The following is a 15,494-nucleotide window of genomic DNA, read 5'->3' as shown; positions in this document are numbered from 1 at the left end:
CATGGGACAATCTCTTTTTATGGGGTACCGGTATGTCTGATTGCTTCCTCAATTTTGCTGACTGGAAATTTATGGAAATATATTGAACTTAATGTTTCATTGACATCAAAGACAATATAAATGGTGAAAGCTGATGAGCTGCTAATGGAGCATAAACAGAATGTCAGGTTGCCCTGCGTCGCGCGCCCAGGAGTGCCGTCGTCGGACATGGCCCCCAGGATGCTTCCCTTGGCGTAGGCGGCCAGGTATCCTGGGCATCGGCGATCTCATCGCAGGCATCCCAGCTGGCTGTAGCCGGTTTTGTATTGCAATTCGGGAGGGGGTTGCATGTGTGAAAGGGCATTGAAGCCCTTGATGTGAGTGGAGGGTTGGCTGGTTATTTGATCATGGTATCGTTCAGGTCATTGATATCGGTCGGGGGTCGCAATCTCCTTACCCGTTCTGGAATGCCCTGTGAGGTATTCTTTGTTGGTGCATCCTCGGGAAGGTTTTCTTGAATATCACTCACATACCTCAAACAGTCTCCTTTGTGACCATGCATCAAGCATCTTCAACTTCGTACGATTATGAGGATGGATATTAGACTAACTCACGCAAGACCAAACACAAGACTGGAGCAGGCGTACAAAAAGCCAAGCAAAAATTACAGACGCTCGACAAGAAGATTATAGGAGGATTTCTTTCTTTGCTTTTGCCTGCATTGGATGCTCACGGCGGCCTCATTGGTGCAACGAGTGGTATAGTGCGGGCAGTCAACACTTCAAAGAATGAGCGCAAGCAGTTAAAAGAAGCACAGCGACATAATGCAAGCATGGAAGCCATTGCCATGGGTAAAAAAAATGGCGCGGGACTGTACTTACGTCCTCACAAATCAGGCCTAGACATGAGATAGAAACGAAAATCCTAAGTTCTATGCCGAAACGTCCGCTCACCAATATAGATTTAATAAAGTACGCACGCAAACTGAAAATACCAAATTTCCGTGGCGTGTTTATGCGAGACACTTTGCCCAGTAAACCAAAAACCAACGAACACCCCATCATTAATTTAGACACATCGGAAGATATCGCGGCACGCACTGGGTGGCTTATGTAAAGACTGTAAAAATGGCCGAGTACTACGATAGTTTTGGAAATTTACGGCCTCCGCCAGAACTTAGGCGGTACCTGGGCCGGACCACTACATTGTTCTACAATTACGAAACGGAACAGAAGCCTAATCAAACAAACTGCGGACACTTGTGTCTTCGCTTTTAACTAAAAAAATTTAGCTGACAAAAACAATTGCTACTTAAAGGTTGTGCAGTGATGATATATTATTAGTCATGTCGATAACATTTACCTTGACCGGTCACGCATCTGAGCTTCGGGCGGTTCATTTCCCGCCTCTGGATTTAGACAGAGAATGGTGTATCGGACTCGTAGATTTTAAACGTATAATGCCATACCGATTATCGACGAAGAAAATTACAAGATCTGCTTACTGAAAAGCGACGGGACCGCTCATGAAATACAGTTACCTGTTGGCTCTTACGAAATTGACGACATTGCAAATTACATCAGGGATATGTGACCACAGGATGTAGACTTTCAACTGCATGGAAATCCAAACACTCAAAAAAAAATTCTAACATGCAGTGAAATTGTCGACTTTACAAAACCTGGGACCTTAGGTTCGATGCTCGGATTCGAATCAAAGGTGAATGATGCAGGAAGAACGTACGAATCTACACGCGCAGTAAACATTTTGCCTGTGAATGTCATAAGAATAAACTGTAATTTGGCAAGTGGAATGTATCTCAACGGAAGACTAAGCAACATGCTGCACGAGTTTTCGCCGATAGTCCCGCCAGGATATAAACTGGTCGAAGTACCGCAAAGTATCATTTACGTTCCAGTCGTCGTGAAGTGCGCACACGAAGTCGTCGTCAGAATCGTTGACCAGCGAGGACGATTGGTGAATTTTCAAGACGAAGAAATTACATTACGTCTGCACTTGAAGCGATGGGCATAAAGTTCGTAACACCGAACAGTTATAAAAGAAATCGTATTGCAGTGAATAAGAACAGACATCGGTGCATTAACACCTGACAGCATAAAGTATCTTCTTAGTATTGGACAAGTGCCGAATAAATATGGAAGACGAAATCCTCAACGTGGAAGATCCGGTCATTTTTGATGACAGCATTACGAAAATGGAATTGCACGAGTACCAGCCTTACCTGCTCGGACCGTATGCACTACCATCAGAAGTACGCATTGCCGTACAGCACCAAGATATTTGTACTTTACCTTCGCAGTCATTTCTACGTATAAGAGGCACACTGACAAAAGCAGATGGTACACATCCGACAACAACGTCCTGCAATGGTAGTCTTCACCTCATCGAGCGCATTACATATGTACTCAATGGCGTCGAGGTAGACCAGACGAGAGATGTAGGCATAACATCTGCTATGAAAAATTACCTTTCGCTCACGCCAAATGAACTGACTGCTACAAATATGGCCAGTTGGGCTCTCGAGGATGAATCTAAGCTTCCGGATTATGCCGAAGGAAAGTTCGAAGTTTGTGTTCCTCTGTCCATGCTTCTTGGATTCGCTGAGGACTACAAGCACATAATCATTAATTCGAAACAAGAGCTCGTACTGCTTCTAGCCAACACGCACATTAATGCAATTGTCGCCGCTGCAGAAAACCCTCAAGATGTCTCGCTAACACTACAGTCTATTGAGTGGATGCTGCCCCACATCCAAGTGAGCACCGTTGAACGAGTCAAGATGTTGAAGAACATCGAAAATGGCAAGAACTTCAATGTGCCATTCCGATCCTGGAGCCTGGAAACTTATCCTGGCTTGCCTCATAGTCAGCGTATCAATTGGATAGTAAAGTCCAGCTTCGCTACGGAAAAACCAAGATACATCATCGTCGGGCTTCAGACCGGAAGACATCTCAATACAGGAGTAAGTCGCTCCTTATTGGATAACTGTCAATCACGTAATGTAAAATTATTTATAAACAGCGAAAGCTATCCATTTGTTGATATGAACATGGACTTTGAAAGTGGAAGATTTCTTCTCGCATATCAAATGTACGCCAAGTTTCAGCAAGCATACTATGGGCGGAGACAGTCACCGATACTGAGTCCCGACAGTTTCAAGAACAAGGCTCCGTTAATGGTGTTTGATGTTTCCAAACAGGATGATTGAATAAATTCAAACATCATGGACTGTAGGATCGAGATAACGACTAGTGGAAATATTCCAACAAACACCTTTGCTTTTTGTCTGATACTTCACGATCGGCTTGCATCGTACAATTGTCGAGACAAACTTGTGAAAATTCTGACATAAATACTGTTTCGTTTGCGATAATAATTCAGTTACGACCGAGCATTGCTAATGACAAGATGTACTACAATCTGCAAGGTTTCCAGAGCCAAAACGGCTTTGTTCTCAAATAAATTAGCGTCACCTCCAGAGACAAGACTCGAACTCGCAGCTTCCGACCCCGTATCCTTGGATATTACTAGACGAAAAAAGTAAACGGCCAAACGAATGGTTATGTAAATACTACCATGGCCTGGAGTGGGATGAAGGAAAAATCCCATACCACCAAGTGAAAAACACACTGAAAGATTTACTAGTTCAAAACGAAACAATATACGTTGCCGGACCTGAACAGAGGAAATGGCTACGAGATCTGTGTGAAGCCCCTGTTGAAATTGTAGACCTGCAGACCGACTATGGCTGTCCTTCCCTGCGCAAGCTTAGTGCAATATACGATGTGCAGCTACATGACAAGTTTGAACGTGTCTGTGCCTGTACAAACTCGCAGCTAATGCAGAAATGGTACACACAGTGTTAGTAGGAGCCTGCATATATAAATTTCGTACATACAGTACGTTCGTGCCTTCAGTTGTCGTTCGACCTGTAAGAAGATGTTTACATTTCATCCTGCTAATGTGTATGTAAGTGTACGACCTAGCTTCAGCAGTGTCGAGTACAGCTACTGGGATGCCGGGTATCTACGTACATATACAGAAACCTGTGATGGAGGCGTTCAGCATTAGCGGTTTGCGCACTTTCCTGTGTCCTACGAACCGACTCAGCAGCTATTAGATTGTTGTGAACCTGGAAACTGTGCCGTCTATCACATGAGACCGCACACAATCCTTCCTGCTAGCATCGCTGAGGTAGTCGCCTCGTTTGCACGTGCAACACCAAACAGAATATATACTGTGCTATATTTTTTCATGGCTTTTGGATATTAAAAATAAAGTAATTAATGTTGGTTTGAAACCAAAAATATGTTTTTTTAAGTCATAGATTTGGTCGGAATTACCCCAACATGTGAGTAATTCCGATATTTAATGTTTAACAAACAATTTTAATGTTTCTGGCCACATAGTTGTCGCTTTACTAATTTTAATAGCACAAATAAACGCACAGCACACTATAGTAGCAAATGGAAAAAATTACTTTATTTTCAACAAAAAAATATTTTCTGAGAAAAATTAAAAATTATGAAAATGTGGAATATATAAATTATAGCTGATAAAATCAAGTAGTTAATGAGCGACTGGTGTTTATCACTGACAATAGTCACAAACATTATTGACGGGTCTATCAAAACCAGTGCACTCTGCATGAGCCCACTCTGAGCACGAAGTGCACTTATACCAAAATTCATTGTCACGACCTTCATCTTGACATCCTCACTCGGAGCACTGATATAAAGAACCTGGGGGAACACCTCTCTTCATAATCTTGCTCAGCCTTTGACGGGTAGATAAACATTGGTGGTGCGGAAGAACGACTAGCACTCATTGCACATGCAACTGTCACATTTCTTCCCATTTCCCAGCTGACTGCTGTTCCAACTCTGTTCTCCCCTTTCTTGGCGAGTATCTTTCCTGGATTTTGGACAGGACTAATGCCAGTCTTATCTACGTTAAAGATTCTGTCATGTAAAAATTTTTCTTTAACATCTGGCCTTCCAAATTATCATAAAACAATTTAACTTCATCTTTATTGAAAGCTGTAATACTATTTATGCCTGTTGCCTGTGGTTGTCGAAGTGATATGCATGAAACCTTCCAGCCAATCCCCTCTGGCCAACTTACTTGACATGCAGAAATTGTGTGGAATCTGCAGTTTCTCAGCAAAAGAAAAAAGCTAGCTTTCTGAGGTATGTCATTGTAATTCCATAAAGCAATTATGACAGAAGAATTACATGATCTGCAATCTAATTTTCCTGGGCAGTGTTAAAAAATTGGTGGTCGTCTTAAATTAACTTGCGAAACATTACCCGATTTCAGTCGGTCATGGAGTGTTGCATATAGAATGCCATAGCATTTAACTGCTTGACGAGTTTATTTCTTTCTTCTATAGCTTTGACAGCTGCAGTCAGTGCTTCAAAGATGTCTCATGGTATATTATTTGACTGAGTAATGGTTGTTTATTTTTTGAATCCCACCTGGTAAAAAAAATTGCAAGTGCTGATTTAGTAGCAGAAATTCACGAATTAGATGTAACTTCAAATAAAATGTCATGACTCGTTAGGTAAATATCCTTCATGGAGAGATCGGTTTATCAGAAAGAACCAGAAGTACTTGGAGAAACCCCAGGTATGATCGCAAGAACACGGAGAAAACCATATTAATATTGTCAAGAATAATTGGAAGCACACGGAGAAAACAATCATAATATTGTCAAGAATATTCAGGAGCAAACGTATTGACAAGAACAATGCTGGCTTGGACGAGAAGTTATCTTTGCTCAACAATGAGAAGTTCACAAGCTAGCAGAATCTTGCAGTAACTGCGAATTCGGCCTTGGATTAGCCATGGGGCCATTCGCAGGGTATTAACATCACTCTGCCCTTTGTAAAAGATGTGCTACTAATATACACATCTTTAGAACAAGTTGAAAATTCTGCAGTATAGCTATCGGTAAAGCTAAAATGGTCGAGTCATGAAGTGTGAGAGTGGCTTGTTATTTCAAAAGTCAGCAGAAATAAAATGTAAATAATTTTCCTATTACTGTGACTTGCAGTTAGGAAATTGATGTCTTCTGACATGGCTGAGAGAAGTCTCTATCTGCCGCTAATGTATGTAGCACTTCCTATTGCATTCGCCTGGAGCCTGGAATTCTTTGGATGTGAGCGGAGCTGTGCTGACTTGTAGCGATGGCTTCTTGATGTGAAAGTAATGAAAAGATACTAGTTTCAATTCAATTTGAATGAGTGAGTGAGTGTCAATTTTCTATGTCTGACACACGATCATACACATAGTAAGGTCTGGCAAATTAATATTTTTCTCCTTGGTGAAACCAGTCCGCTTAGTGGAGCTCGCAGCGGCTAGAAAAATAAAGGCGCTAATAAAAGTTTTGTTCTTAACTTCGTCAATAGATAGAGTTGCCTTGAATTTTTAACGCACCATCATTTGATGCGTTTGTCATGTCTTTAATTTTCGTTTGTTTGTGCCGTATGCGTTCCTATACCATTCACCCGATTGCGATGATATTTTGGTGATTTTTTATGCGCATGCCCATGAAGGTTACTGAGATGGTATAACTATTTTTCAATAGTTGGAGCACGAATCGTGTCAAAAAATGTGTTTATTTCATTCACGGCACTTTGTCTGTTTTTGTTGTATAAGTGCGCATGCATGACACAATTGATTTAAATATAAAAGAGAGACAGAGATAGAGTGATATGTATAGAGACGGAGAGATAAGTTGTGATAGAGCGATGTATAGAGAATGAAATGGGTTAGATAAAGAGATATACCTATAGATGTATAGAGCTATATAGAGACTTATATATAGAAGATATAGAGATAGTGGGAAGTATATAGGTATGTAGATATAAAGAGATAAATAGAGATAGAGAGATACATAGATGTATATAGATGTAGATAGAGATGAATATATATAGAGATATGGATAGATGATTTGTATATGTGGAACTACTTCAAACATATTACAAAACAAAACTGAATGAGGCATTGCAATGCAGGCCGAGCATTAGCTAGATAATGAAATCTTTTCAATATTAGTAATCTCTTATTTTTCAGCTTTTTTCTATATTGCTTTATAAAGTCTAAATTACATACAGACCAGGTAAATAACTATAAACTAGCAGAACAATGTCTGTCGGGATCTGAAAGTGATATAAATTAATTTTCACACTTGACATTCAAATTAAGAAGACAATTACTAACTACATCTGATTTCGAAAAAGGTCCCCTTCACCCTGTGTTCAGCCCGGGCAACGTCGGGTATTGCAGCTAGTTCTTTTATATTTTTGTCACAACCATTAGTGAGCATTAATTTAAACATAGAATATTTATGTTATATACATATCGATTAATTCTATATTCAAACAATAATTTATATTTTTAATGTATTAAGTCTCATACAATATGCATTAAATAAAACTTTTACTTTGCTTTTTATCACTCATTGACTTATTTTGTGGTGTTGCACTAAATTATTAATAAAATGTGTAGATGAAGGAATTTTCTTCAGGTAAAATGGAATATTTGGAGGAACAGTAGGTACTTGAGCTAGAGTACAGTTCGATGTCATTTTCTTCTACTGAAATCTTGGTTGAAGTCTCCTCCTGTTTGACTCGGATTTACATCAAACATTGTGCAACCAACTTACGAAGACGTCCGTGGAAGATCATATATATTATGAATATGCAACTCAAGCAAATCATTATATTTATAACAGACATGGCAATAGAAATACATTCCTCGATAATCTCATTACTCTGGATGTGTCTTATTTTTTAAAATAAATTATTTAATACAGTAAGTCCATCATTTACGATTTTAGTTAAATTGATTCTGAGATCCTCAATTGTGGAAGAGGAAGCTGTCTCTCCACCGCACTTAAAATAACTTTATGTTATTATTGAACTTACCTGTGTCCGGTTTCGAATTTTAAAACGTGTAACCATGTTACTGTAAGATAAAAACTGAATCATATCACTAATTATGCTACAACCACTCACCTGGGACATCACTCCTTGTGCCTCGATTCAACTCTATTCTATTTTCTTATCTTTAGCATCATTTAGACTATCTCTCATTATTTTAATCATTTCAGAAACTGATTAAAACCCACTATTACCTTTCATTGAACACATAAATACAGGAAGAAATTCATCGCATATAACTTCTATCTTATACAACGTATATTGGTCTTTCATGTTTGACACTAACAAATTAGCTAAACAATTTGTAATATTAATCGAAAAGGTAGGTATTTTTACTGGGCTTGTTATATCACTACCTATTTAAGGTTTTGCAACCTTGTTATGTCATTAACACATAAAATTGTCTATTCTCAGATAAAGCTATGAATAGGTGGCTTGGTATGATTTGCATAAATTTCTTTAATATTTCCTCACAAGTAGAAAATAAGTGTAAACTCAATAAATTGCGAAATAACGATTTGTGGATTACAAAGGAAATTCAATAATAACCTGAATACTTGTTACTGTTGCAAGAGCATGCGCATGGTAGACATTTCATACTATCCATACATCTCATCAAATTATGTAAATGAAACCAATGTAATACTTGACAGTAAATTAAGAGCCATTACATTTAGAAATAATAGGTAATCAAACATTTTTTAAATAATATCAAAAGTTTTTTTTCTCTTCTTATTTATTGCTTACATATATCAAGACCTATTTATAATTCTCTTATAAGATTTTTTCGAATAATATATTTTTTAATGTCGAAATCGCAGGTTGTAATAAACCACCTTAAAGTTTGAGTTCATCGGTTCGCCAAAATCGGTATGTATTTATTATTTTTCTCAAACTTTGCATTTAAACCAGTTATAACTGTAAGATGTTTTGCATAAAATGAACTATATTTCCTTCTATTAATTTTATTTGATTTGTTAATTCATGAGTATAACTTGTAATCTTTATTGTCAAATGTACCAAATAAAAACTTCAAAATTGAACCACCTCCATTAATTAAACCTCGTTTTTCTGTCTTCTGAGAAATGTGTAAAATCAATTTAAATGAGAGATCTCATTCTACAGTTCATTAATTAATTTATGAATGGTTATTTATGCATTCGGTAACAATAGATCTCTCAAAAGAGATGAATTTAATTATTTTTATAGTTATAGGATTCATCAATTAGCAACTGAAAGCGAACTTTCTACTACCTTATCAGCTGCTTTAATATAAACGAGTTCTCTCCTGAATTCTACGAGAGCTGCCTCAAAATCCTTTATGTGGCGATCCAACATGATCGTCCATCTATCTCCTATAAGCAAGGTGTCATTCTCTTGAACCAATATTATGCCAGAGCCTATCATTTGATCTGTAATGTAAACCATTTTACCCATCTTTTAGCTATGTCCCTAAAAGATTTCTGCTAATATAAAATACTCATAAATTTTAAAAATTGTTCCACTGTTGAGGCGTTTTTTTTGCTCCGGAACATAAATTATCAACAAATATTTTTATCTACAGGTTTTTTTTATTTTACTCACAAAATATCGTGATGGTTCCCATACGTAAATCTCAATGTCATTTACAACATTTTGATCATCAATATCATCATTATTTAGAGCTTCTATATTCTCGTCATTTATACACAGACTTCTACTTGTGCTGTTTCGTGTATAATGTGTCGTAACTTAGGCGCCTTGTCCTACTCGAAGTCACTGACATTATTATTATTATCATTTAATTCCTCAATATAATCTTCACCTGAAGAAATATCTTCCTCACATAGGCTACTACTTTGCCTTTGTCATGGCGGCCTGACGGCTTGCTCAGGAGAGCTTTTCAGTCATTTTAGTCTATCACTATGCACAACAACTTTATGTCTGTCTACGAAATCTTAAATGTGTCATTACTTCATTTCTCGAAACTTTATGAGGTACAGTCCAGTATTATGAAAATTAAATATCCTTACTTTCTTTAAGCTTGGGGATGTGGTGTGTTCAAAAAGTAATGGGAAATTTATTTTTCTCAAAAGAAGTTTACTTATTCGTCTACATTAATATCATCACATTCAAAATAGTCCACATTAGATATTTACATTTCTTCCAATTCTCGAATTATTTCTGGAACTCGATCTTTGGGATATTATTTAGCTCTTTCAGTGAAGTGCTTTTAATCTCATCTATGCTTGCAAAACGACGGCCCTTTAAGGTTTTCTTTATTTTTGGGAACAGAAAAAAAACACACGGGGCTATGTCCGGCGAATATGGAGGCTGAGGCATCATTATATTAATGTTTTTCGCCACAAATTTACGAACAAGCAATGCAGTGTTAGCAGGTGCATTAACGTGGTGCAAAGTCATGAATTGTTTCGCCACAAATCCAGGCTTTTTTTTGCTACATGCAAATGGCATTGGACTTGTAGTAGGTATCCTATCTTTTCTAGGTACTTTTGCCATGAAAAATCATATAAAACAAAACATCCAGATGAAATCTGTGCACTGAATAAAGACCCAGCCTCTGTCGTGCCTACTACAGTGCCTTTAGCCATTCCGGGGCAAGTTCGTCTTCAGTATCGGCAAAAAAGCAATTGACTATAACAGAATCGTTCGGAAGGAAAATGCTTTGGGACGTAAATAACGCAAAAGACAAGAAATACCATTATTTAACAGCAGAAATGGTTGCACTAGAAAACGAGCCATTATCCATCGTTAGTAGAAAGAACCGGATTCATCAGACTCCTAGAACAAGCTTTACTCCGCTATAAATTTCCAAGCACCCTGCAGCAGCGTGTACAGCGAAATACTTTTTTTCTGAAGCTGGCTGTGTCTACGAAGACAAGCGAAACCTTTTGTTGCCTCATAATGCAGTGAAATTGGTATTGTTATCTTTAAAAGATTTGTGCAATGGGAGTGCATGACTTGATGTAAGTTTTAGCAATGGCGTATGTCCAAAAACTTACATCAAGAAATTGGTATTCATTCACCGTAATTTGCCCTTTTTGCAGTACTAGTACTAATTTTTTGTTGTTGTAAAATGAAAATATGGTGGTAATATTTGTTATGTGACTCAAATAAAGTACTTAGATTTTATATATATATTTTATAAATTTTATTTAAAATCAGGTATCCGCCCGGATACTAGCTTATTATCCGGTATTCGGCCGGATAGTAAATTTAGGCCTGATAGGCCGGATACCGGATAGTTACTGGATATCCGTTTCATCACTAATTTAAATTATTTAAATTTTTTTGCATCTTTAGCTTCAGGCTTTGTAGCAGACACACAACAGATTTTTTAAATTTTATTTTCAGTTCTAAGTTGTTTTAAATTACGCTCAAACAATTTACGAGGCCAGACGATAGATAGTGCAATATAGTTTTCTAGCAAAATTTTAGAATTCACTTAGAAATCTTTTTATTTCAAAGAAATATCTATACTTATCAATTAAAAACCAATTTGACTACTCTAACTCTTAAAAATTTAGGTCTCACTTGATAAAATGAGTGTTGACTGATAGCAATTTTTGAATTCTGATGACAATAATATGATAAGACGCTCCTCCAGGAATTTATTTACTAAGACCAATCATTCTTTAACACTCATAAAAATGAGAGTTGAGAGAGACAGTCCCCAAAATAATATAATTTTATATCCAACATGACTAAAACAAGCCACTTTATATCTATCCAGAATAAGTGAAACGTATGTCTTCACATTAGATATTTAAAAGTGTTCATTTGCTATATTCATGAACAACAGATACATAACTTTGCCCAAACAGAAATTGACTTATAAGAAGACAAACTTAAATATTATAAACTAATGTACTCACCAGTATATTCCAATTAACATGTTTAAAGTTGTGGATGCTAATCTTTCTAACATTTTTTCTATTAATTTCCATATCTTAAGTGCAACCGTTTGATAACTGTTTAAAACTGTAGGGATATAACATGAACATTATCCCTCCACTCTCATATTTCACTGGCTGACAGACTTAAAACTATAGAATACAGGTTTTCAACAATTTGGTGCATTGAAATCACAGCCATAAAAATAACACTTTTGATCTCATTGGCTATAAAAATACATAATTTTATTCGGTATGAATAAAAATAGTTACAAAACTTTTAGACCAATTTAATCTGTTGTGAGGTATATACAAAGTAACTATCTACACAAGTTTAGTATCAAACTATATGAATTGCAGAAAACCACATAAATATTAAGAATGTCGAAAAACACACGCTCATCCATTAACATACAAACGATACATAAATAGTGTTTTACATTTTCCGCACAACTGGGTTTGGTTTTGTATTTAAAACTCACCACTTTATGCAGTAACGTTTAACACTTTCCCAATCCAAGTTCAGGAATGGGCAACGTTTTTGTTTTATAAAAGCTTTAGTAATGAAATAAAGCAACGATACACAACGGTTTATTTGTTTTTTATTAATAACTGTGATATTTGCAAATTTTAGAACAGAATTTCAAAAGATTAGTTATAAACTTCGCTTCAAAGTATTCGTACCTCTTTGAGTCACAAAAATTCAGTCAACAGTGCTGTTTTTTCATGCTAACTTATAAAAAAATTCATCCTCCTCAACTCATTCAACCCATAACTTCCGATGGACATCACCTCGCGGAGCACTGGCATAACATTTGAAAATTTGAAAAATAAACTCTTCAAAACAAATTTTTAAAGCCAATCTGGAACTTAAATTTCATTATTGCTTTTGCTTATTTATCTCGATAAATGTTTTTGTATTCTTTCCTGAGAAAAAAAATTATTCTCGGTTTGGCTTAAAATATTCTAACGATTAAATTACGGTAAAATCGGGTTATTATGATGTAAGGCAATAACATCTAAGAAATGTTTTCTTATACGACATCATGACCTGGATATTGTATTGACCAGCACTTTAAATTTTCCTTTTCACCAGTAACGTCCGTATATCTAACAACGGAATTAAAAACGAAATGGGCCAGCGCGGGTCCGAATAGAAGCGGGACAATGGGTTCACCCCGACCTTGGTGGACAGGGCCCATGCCATCTAGTGTGATCGCCCATGCCGTCATCAGGGTTTCAGAACATCGAAACTGAGGAGGATTCATGCTGTGGGGGTGGTGCATGGACCACTAACGTAAGGAAACAACTAACGTAGTGATTGGACTGCTGATATCATGAAGACCGATTTTTGTTACAGAAAATTCATAATCAGTTTTACCTAGCAAATATAAGCTTAATTAAAATTTATAAAATTATTTTTTTTCCTCGTTTTTTTGCAGTAAACAATTAAGTGGACTATTCGCTGGATATCAAACACCTACTGAATCCAAACTCAGATGTACAAAGTGATACAAGAGTTTGTAATCTCAACTAGGTACGTGTCAACTGCATTCGGGACGATATAAGATTTTTTTTTGTGTCTTATGCTGAACGGTTTATTTGCCAATAGAATTGTATAAAAAAAGGTGTAATGGCTGGCACAGTTGGCGAGTTTCTCATAACTTTGTGTACCTATTGCTTTAATTAAGTGTTAAATTGTTATACGTAAAAATTGTCCCTAAAATTGTTAATTTAAACAACGGCGCATGTTCGCTGGCCTACCATTTGAAGGCAAACGCGCGTTCTTATGTTAGGAACAGTGTGTTCGGGCAGTCCTGTGCACGATACAAGAACAGGTCCACGGCTGAAAGGCTCTCGAGGGCGGGCATGTGGGCGGGGCGCTCAGACGTCGTCGTCGCGGTACTCCTTGGGCGTGGCCAGGGTGAAGTCGAGGATCTCGTCCGCCGTGAGGAAGCGCACGTCCGAGTCGTCCGACAGGTCGTCGCGGCGTCTGTTGCGGCGCCTGCGCCTCAGCACCGCGAAGGCGAGCGCGGCCGCGCACACGCACGACAAGATGGCGGCCACCGTCCCGCCCAGCGCCAGCGGCAGCGCCGACTTCTCTTTCCGTTGCTCGGCCGAGATGCGCGGCACCAGCAAGCCTGCGGACACACGTCGGGGCGGGTTCCGACACTCGCACGTCTGCCACCACAACCCTTTAGCGGGACCCCGGGCTGTTTACCTTTGCGGAGGCTCTCCCGCGAAAAATTAGAAAAAAAAAAAAACTCTTTCAAAAGAAAACATTATTAACCCAACCTATGAATCAAATTTCGACGATGGTTTTGCTAATTTTTTTTACCTTATTTTTGATATTCTATCCGGATAAATTATTCTCGGGTCAGTTTTATAAATGCTTAAGATAAAATTTCCGGAATAATCAATAAAATATTTGAAATATTCTTCTAACAGGAAATCATGAATTGAACTAGGCATTGACTAGCACATTAAGTTAAGAGATATAAAAAAAAAATTTAATTTTACTTGTACGATTAATGTTCACGTTTGAAACAGAACAATAAATGGCGATTGCCGGCCCTGATGCCAGCACCTGTAGCCCGGCGTGCCCGCCCTAATGCCGGCCTTCGTCCCGGTGTTGCTGAAGGTGCTGTCCAGCGCGAGGCTACAGGCATCACTGAGAGCTCTGCTGGAGCCAGGGCCGGCGCGTCCATACAGGCGAACTAGGCAACCGCCTAGCGCGCCAAGTAGCTGGGGGCGGCGCAGCACGACACACAACAGCTCATATCATATGTTTAACGATTATTGAAACTAGATGAAAATGGATTTTTGTAACAGTTTGGAATATTTATATTGTTATAAGTAATTATTTAAAGTCCACGGTGACCTGTTTATGATTTGTAATAAATAAAAAAGGAAAAAAAAAACCCTGCTTACATTTGATTGTTGACAAAATCTTAGGCTTAGCCTACATGATGTATTTTGAGGCAAGGATTTTTTTTTTGGGTGTCCGGCCCGGTTGGGGGGGGGGGGGGGGGAGGGGCAATTAAGGTTTTTCGCCTAGGGCGCCATTTACCTTGCACACCGGCCCTGGCTGGAGCTGTGGAAGTTGTGTAGCGGCGATGAAGTCGGATTTTGGCACGTGCTTAAACTATTGTGTATTGTGTTGTCTAAAACATTTTTCAGTAGGCAGAGCAGAACTGTATAAAATACCGAGTGCTCGGAAATTACGGGGCATAAATTTAATGCGTGGCAGGGAATGCCATTTGCTAAAAAAAAAAAAAAAAAAAAACAAAAAAAAAACGTATGTTTTGAAACGCAACCGCGCGATGATACAGGTGCGAACAGATTCGCGCAAATGTGAATTTATCGCGCATCGGACACCACTCCAGTGGCTGACAGGACGCGCTATCGCAGCATTGTGACGTTCAAACGCTCTGTGGCAATAAGGGACTAGCGTGGCGCAGACGTTTAGAGTTGGCCACACGCAGTCTGGTGTACAGCACCCTTCTTGGTACGAAACTATAAGTTTCAGGCAGTCGCTGGTTAAGCTGTACAATTCTGTAAAAGTGATCTTGGTAACCGCATACTTCTTCTGTTAGTTAAAACTATTCCCTGTTCCACCTTTACAATTTGCCTATTGGCCATCTCTGCGAATGTA

At 38.1% G+C, this 15,494-nt stretch overlaps 1 protein-coding gene across 1 annotated transcript in view; it reads right to left on the bottom strand.

Moving 5' to 3' along the window:
• Positions 1 to 12,113: 12,113 nt before the first annotated feature.
• Positions 12,114 to 15,494, bottom strand: part of LOC134531717 (mucin-2-like) — a 70,059-nt gene continuing 66,678 nt past the window's right edge. Inside the window, exon 10 of the mRNA XM_063367550.1 lies at positions 12,114 to 13,980. Within this exon, the coding sequence (XP_063223620.1) occupies positions 13,724 to 13,980 (257 nt within the window). The 3' untranslated portion in view covers positions 12,114 to 13,723. The remainder of the gene's footprint in view (positions 13,981 to 15,494) is intronic.

This window comes from Bacillus rossius, chromosome 5 (genome assembly GCF_032445375.1).
Source record: "Bacillus rossius redtenbacheri isolate Brsri chromosome 5, Brsri_v3, whole genome shotgun sequence".
NCBI lineage: Eukaryota > Metazoa > Arthropoda > Insecta > Phasmatodea > Bacillidae > Bacillus > Bacillus rossius.
Note: the sequence above shows the minus strand (reverse complement) of the source record. Positions and strands in the feature narration are given on the sequence as shown.